At 37.2% G+C, this 7,706-nt stretch overlaps 1 protein-coding gene across 1 annotated transcript in view; it reads left to right on the top strand.

Moving 5' to 3' along the window:
• The window catches only part of vps39 (VPS39 subunit of HOPS complex), a 28,760-nt gene that overhangs the window by 15,394 nt on the left and 5,660 nt on the right, over positions 1–7,706 (top strand). Inside the window, exons 14-15 of the mRNA XM_056477195.1 lie at positions 3,694–3,843; positions 6,341–6,475. Coding sequence (XP_056333170.1) covers positions 3,694–3,843; positions 6,341–6,475 — 285 coding nt within the window. The remainder of the gene's footprint in view (positions 1–3,693; positions 3,844–6,340; positions 6,476–7,706) is intronic.

Raw genomic sequence — 7,706 nt, 5'->3', positions numbered from 1 at the left:
AGATTTTGTTCTTGTGTTTGCTGTGAAAACTCGTCAATAGTCATGATGTTATCTACTGTGTGTGTTCATGTTCGTGACAGAAAGAGTATAATAACTAGGGATGGGATGGTTCATTAAAGCAAACTCCGAACCGTTTGGTTCTTTTGCTTTCTTTTTTGAGCATGTGTGAATTGTACTGGTCACAATGCAGAAAAAATTCTTACTTAGATTTTTTTTGTCTTGTTTCTAGTCTAAATATCTAAAAATTCTTAAATCAAGAAGCATTTTACTAGACAAGCAAAACATATTGTCTTGTTTTAAGAAATAATGTGCCAAAATTAAGTGAGTTTTTCCTTAATACTACACTGTTCCTATTGAACTACACTGTTATTTTACTGTGACCTTTTATGTGAAGCTGCTTTGACACAATCTACATTGTATAAGCGCTATACAAATAAAGGTGAATTGAATTGAATTGAATTGAATAATACAAGCAAAAATATCTATCAATTGGGGTAAGCAAAATAATCTTGTTTTTCCTTCCGACGTAAGATTATTTTGCTCACCCCATAGGCAGATTATTTTGCTTGTTTTAAGGTAAAACTCACTTAATTTTGACACTTTATTTCTTAACAAAACATATTGTCTTGTTTTGTCTAGAAAAAGCTTCTTGATTTAAAAATTTTTAGATATTTGGACTAGAAACAAGATGATAAATCTAAGTAAGAAACTATTTTTTGCAGTGCATGCGTTCTTTTCTCTCTTTTTTTTTTAATCATTTGACTGGGAAGTGAGCGATTTGGAGTGTTTTAGTATCTGCCGGCTGCAGCGCTGTCTATAGATGTGTGTAGGTGCAGAGAATATACGCTGCGTCCCAAATTGTATACTTATGCACTATTCTACGCCATTTTGTAGTATAAATAGTGTAAGTAGTGCGTTCACACTGAAAACATAATAAGTGCACTTTAAATACCCGGATGATGCACTCATTCAACTGGTAAAATGAAGTGTGTAATGATTGACACTTCATGCACTCAGTGACCGCAGGTTTGCTCACGTAGCTGAAGGGGCGGAGCTATCAGGCTCACATGTTGGATGACTTTTATTTATTTTGGATTGTGAAAGCAAAATTTTCCTACAAGAGTGATTATAGCGCCTCCCGATGGTGAATGCGGTCACACTAATGGCAGGTATTGTTTGATAGTTTGGTCATTTATTTCACTGATTTGGCAACCGTCAAACGTCATCAGGGAAACGGTTTGATTTTCCGCTTATTAAAAAAACATTCCATTTGGGACGACACTACGTACATAAACTATGCTGTAGAGTAAGTGAATAAGTACATAGTGCATAAGTGTATAGTGTGCCATTTGAGATGCAGCTTATCTCGATCTCTCTCATCCACGCTTCAGCCACTCACTCCTTGCGGGTGCATAACAGCTGCTTGAAACAATTTTGGCCCGTTTCCACTGAGTGATATGGTTCGGTACGCTTTCATGGCCATTTCCACTGTCAAAACATGCCAAAAATCGAATCGTACCGTACCACTTTTTGAGCTCCATTTCCAAAGGGTACCTAGCACAACAAAAAGGTACCCAAAAGGCGGAGCCAGACACGCAGCTGAATGCCATTGGTTTACAGAGAAACGTCACTAGCTCATGTACAAGCCAGGAAAATGAAAACAAAGGAAGCGGCATTTTTAAATGCACAGCCGAGACATTACACCGTAATAATATATACATATAATAACGAGCCACGGACGACCCGAGATCAAACAAACCTTGTCGTCGTCTTGATGAACAGCCACAAAGCCAAGAAGAAGAGCAGAATCTACCCTGTGCCCCGTAATTGTTAACAAGGTCTAAAGTGTGAGATGTTTCGCGTCTCTAGAGAGCTTGGCATGGGTCTATATTTGAAATAACAAACCTCTTGAGCTGATAATAATAACCTGCGTGTGATTTATTAAAGTGCTCCTGGCATCCGATCCTTTCAGAAATGGACAAAGTGCGAAAATATAAAGGAGGAAATGATTCTTTCAGCAACCTTAAAGATGAACAAACTGCCATGTTTAACTATTATCATCGCCTTTTGGACTATTATGAACTCAAAATGGCGGAATTGCTTTCTAACAAGATCAAAGATGCAGATGAGAAGTTTGCTCTGACTGTGGGCTATATGTAGGCCCACAAGGAATCTGCGCGCGCAGAATTCCGCAGATTTTCCGCAGATTTTTAGCCCATCATTAATTTTGTTTATTTACTTGAGTAAATGTGTGTAAATCTAAATTTATTCAGTTTTTAAATTAATTACAGTAATATTATTGACTATTATAAAAACTTGCTTTGTTTACCAAATGAAGTGGATCTAATTGGATTTTCAATTTAAACATTAAATAAAAGTTAAAAAGATATTACTGTTTATTTCACATATTAAGGTTTTAGTTATGATACTCCCAAAATAATTCAGCAGAAATCCGCAGATTTACCAAAATTCTCAGCAGAAATAGCAATAAATGTCCGCAGATTCCCCCTGGCCCTGGCTATATGCTGCATGTTGTTTTTAAACCCGATTAAGGACTAAATGTCTGTTGTGTGTAGTTTATCTGTAGTTGGTAACATATCGGAGACTGTAAAGGGCTGTATGTGTTCATATATGTTGCATATATTTATTTATTTTATGTAATCGCAGACGTTACAGTAGGCTATTTCACACTGTCGTGGATCTGCAGTTATAATCAGCTCATGTTCATAGAAAGGTTAGTAATGAACATTTACAATACATGAACAGTATTTATGTGTATAAAGCATCTGTTTTGTGAGAAGCGCTTCTCATATGATATGTGAACGACCTGTACAGCTTTACTTGGACATTTCCCAGAGCGAGAATGACGTCAACTGAAACTTTCCATTGGTACCCTTTTGGCAGTGGAAACGCAAGCCTGATTAAGGTGACCCGTACCTACCCGTACCGTACCACTCAGTGGAAACAGGCCATTTGTTGAGGTCCCATCACGCTTTAACTTTGTTAATTTCTCTAGAGTTTACAGCATCTTGCTCAGTTAAAACCACTATCTTACATTCTTCAGGTTACATCAGTTTAAATATTCCAGTGCAAGATGTGACCGATACTCAATTCTCAATACTAAAACATATGGTCCGAATGCATGTACTGTATAATAACATCAGAAAACTCTTATTTAACATCAGCTAGGTCTAAATGGAAGTACACTTTCATACAAGAATTTTCAATACAATGTAAATTGAGTCAAATTAAGAATCATGATACAAACTGAACCGAGAATTTTGTGAACTGTCCCACCTCTAATAATTTCCTAAATGTGTATAGGACAGTTCATGGATCACTATGTTCTGCAAAATAAAGACATCAGCTTAGAAATGCTCACAATTACATATATGAGAGGCTTTCATTTGTAATTTGTTTAGTATTTGAGAATCTGGTTAATGAATAACAGTTTGAGGGTTGCTACATTCACTCATCAGTATTAAACCATTGCATTAATGGCAATGTAAAGATGTGTAGAAATGTTTTGTTCTCTTTGACTCGTTGGATGGAAGCGCTGCTTTTATTTGCAAATGTTTTATTCGGTTTAATTCACATCTTTGGATGGAAACAGCTACTGCGGACCCATAACAAATGTATCTCCCTTCTGACATATTTTCTGTGAACGTTAACAGATGTGTTGCGTGTCTATAGGTGTATCTGTCGCTGCTGCGCATGTATCTGTCTCCTCCCGATGTACATTTTCTGGGGCCCATTAAGATGGAGTTATGCGAGCCACAGGCAAACCTCCAGGCGGCGCTGAACGTCCTTCAGCTTCACCACAGCAAACTCAACACCACCAAAGTAAGCGTCCATCACAAAATCCTGCTAGTGTTGTTAAAAGTATCGACTTTGGTACTAAACGATACTGACATTTTAATAATGTCTATTTAACCTAGGGCTGCACGATTCTGTGTAAATCTATGTTATTTACAACTTAGCGTGTTATTCACAACCTATGCAGGTTCTGTTTACTACAGTATACTTCATTAGTGGGTAATCGAACAGCTCATATGTGATTACGCAGCCACAAATAAGTCATTACATGACGGCAAGGCAAGTTTATTTATATAGCACATTTCATACACAGTGGCAATTCAAAGTGCTTTACATAAACAGGAATAAAAGAAACAAGTATAAGAGAAATAAAAACAAATAATAAAAATGGTAAAAAATAAATAAATAAACAAGCATAAAAACAGATAAAATGTGTTATAAAAGAATTAAAAAGAGGAGAAAAACATAATAGTGCGATCTGTGGGATGTAGCACAGTGCTCATTCAGTAAAGGCACAGCTAAACAGATGTGTTTTCAGTCTTGAATTGAATGTGCCTAATGTTGGAGCACATCTGATCATTTCTGGAAGCTGATTCCAGCAGTAGGGGGCGCTGTTAGTAGCTGAAAGCCGATTCACCCTGCTTTGACTGAACTCTTGGAATTTCTAATCTATTTGATCCTAAAGATCTGAGTGATCTGTTGGGTTTGTATTCAGTGAACATATCTGTAATGTATTGAGGTCCTAGGCCGTTTAGTGATTTATAGACCAGTAATAATACTTTAAAATCTATTCTGAATGTAACTGGGAGCGCAGCGTTCTGGATGAGCTGCAACTGTCTGACTGTCTTTTTGGGAAGGCCAGTGAGGAGGCCGTTACAGTAATCCACCCTGCTGCTGATAAAAGCATGAACAAGTTTCTCTAAGTCTTCCCTGGAAACAAAGCATCTAATTCTTGAGATTTTTGAGATGATAGTATGCTGATTTACTAACTGCTTGAATGAAAATAGAAATGACATTATGGGTGAATTATACCATATTAATCCAGTAATCTGACTCTTTCAACACTATTTAGAGTCTGACCATGTCCACGTTGCTGAGTAATGTATATAAAACAATATATAAAAAGACTTGTGCGACCGCATGCTTCTCTCCTGACCTTGAAAATGTAATCTGCTGAATTGCAGAAATCTGCGTCTAATAGTGGATCGGTCTATTCCTGTTTAATTCCTATTTAAAGCTTGACATCATTGCCCCTGCTGTTTCCATAGTACAGCAGCATAGGCGGAGGGTGAACAAACTCCAGGGTAAGGCTAACATATGCGCTGCCCTTTAATGCATTTAAAAAGATTTGCGACCGACCAAGAAGAGGTTTTAACAAAAGCCCCGCCTATCAACAAACGTCTATTATATTCAACACGCGCATTAAATAACTTTATTAAACTCACCCACTGATCAACAGATCGAGATCGTGATCTTTTAATGATTAATCATGCTGTCCTAATTTGACGCAAACATTTGAGCACGGTTGAGCAGGTTCTTAAACGCCATTGTGTTCACATGCTCATCAGAAATGACTGTGATTGGCTCCAATGATCATCGCTTCACTCTTCATCGAGCGCTTAGACTCACAGACACTTGAGCAATTGAAATCTGCATCTATTAGTGGATCTGTCCATCTATTAATATATAGATGTTACTAAAATTTCTGTACTGAAGTCGGTACTTTAGACCAGTGTTTCCCAACCCTGTTCCTGGAGGCACACCAACAGTACATATTTTGGATGTCTCCGTTATCTGACCCATTAACTTCAGGTGTTGGAGTCTCTTCTGATGTTATGATAAGATGATTCAGGTGTGTTTGATTAGGGAGAGGTTGAAAATGTGGACTGTTGGTGTGCCTTCAGGAACAGGGTTGGGAAACACTGCTTTAGACAACCATAAATCCAACATTAGCATCTTGCAAGGAAAATTCAACAAAGAGTTTTGATTATTTTCCTATTTAACGCTTCAATATCAATGCACATGCTGTTTTCATGGTGGAGCAGCAACGCTTCTTCACTATTACGCCAGAATGACAGTATAGTTCCTAGCTATAGCAGCCTAGAAAATGACGACTCTTCATTTTACGTTGGTCTTAGTAGATGATGCAACTACAAAAGAGTCAGGGTTTAATTAGGTCAATTATTAAACTCTTTGAAATGAGACGCTAACGGTCTAATCAGATTCAATGATCTTTGCTAAGCTAAGCTAAAAGTGGAGACATGGAGATCAGCTGAATTAATTCAAAAACTCAACAGTTTAACAGTTAAAAGTTCCTTTATGATGCCATCTGGTGAGACATATTGTTAAATGGGACACTTTCTGCTGTGAGCTATTGTGAGGTAAACATCTGTCAGTCATTATGCAAGCAGATTGAGTTCCAGTTGGAGCCATTTTGACATTCAGACAGATTCCTGAACAGGACTTTCCGAACCTCACACAGAATCCGTGACATGCTGTCTCATCGTGTTTAAATTCCTCTCAGGCCATAAACCTGCTGCCAGCCAACACGCAGATCCGAGAGATCCAGGTGTTTCTGGAGAGCGTGCTGGAGGAGAAAGCTGGACGCAAGCGCTTCGACCAGGTCCTGAAGAGTCTCCTACAGGCCGAGTTCCTGCGGGTTTGTACACATGTGTTATCTATACTTTTGGTTTGGTCTGCTGTGTAATTGTAGTCATCATTTTAAAACTGTGGATACTGGTGTGGCTGCATTGATGTTCAATTTTAGAAATTGACTTCATATCCTGATTTTGCAGTCAAAACTGAAATAGATTATGCAGTGTGGTTTTCAGCATTATCCCAGTTTACCTTTTTTTTTTAAATATATATATATATATATATATATATGTGTATGTATATATGTGTATGTATGTGTATATATATGTATGTATATATATATATGTATGTATGTATGTATGTGTGTATATATATATATATATATATATCTATATCTGTCCACTCCCCCTTATTCTGTAAATGGTTTTTGCATGAATGGACGATAATGTGATAAACTGATATGTTCTGTTATTATCATGAGGAGCTGTGTAATTATTTTTCATTTTATTACCCTGATTAGGGAATTTAATTTGGTGAAATGCCTGTAAAATTAATTTGGTGAAATGACTTTAAAAAGAAATGTCTAACAGCTATTGCAAATTGTATGTCTTTGCAATGAAAGAAACGTAAATATAAACTTGAATATAAAAAAGGTTTTATTTAGATGAATTGTTGGCGATTTGACGGATGTCTGACCGATTGGGAAGCTTTAATTGGACGGAGGAAAATTAAGACATGTTTAAACTAATTTAAGACCTACAACACCATATTTCAGTGAATTTAAGACTTATTTTCAGGGTTTTCACCTTTAATGGACAGGACAGTAGAGAGTGTTGACAGGAAAGCGTGGGGAGCAGAGAGAGTTTAAGGAATAGCATAGGACCGCGAGGTGGGAATCGAACTCGGGTCCCCGTGAGCACTGGAACGCATGTGTCGACGCACTAACCACTACACCACTGGAGCAGACAATTTAAGACTTTTTAAGGCCTAAAATTTTAAAAGAGCTTAGAATATTAGTCAAGAAGATTGTGCTGAAGCTTTTTCCACATATTGACATTGCAAGATGCCAAAAAATTGCTGTAATTCCTCTCCTGTCTCTCCCCAACCGATTGAATTTTGATTTGCTGACAGCAAAACTGATCAGTAAAAACCTGGAAAACAACACTTGAGCCGTTGTAAATCTTGAAATGAGATTTAAAAATTAATATCTCCATCGGAGTGAACTCTGAGATTTGTAACCTTTTAGATTTTATTTTTTTATGCCCAAACACACACTCCACACTCACTAACATTCA

Source organism: Danio aesculapii, chromosome 17 (genome assembly GCF_903798145.1).
Source record: "Danio aesculapii chromosome 17, fDanAes4.1, whole genome shotgun sequence".
NCBI lineage: Eukaryota > Metazoa > Chordata > Actinopteri > Cypriniformes > Danionidae > Danio > Danio aesculapii.
Note: the sequence above shows the minus strand (reverse complement) of the source record. Positions and strands in the feature narration are given on the sequence as shown.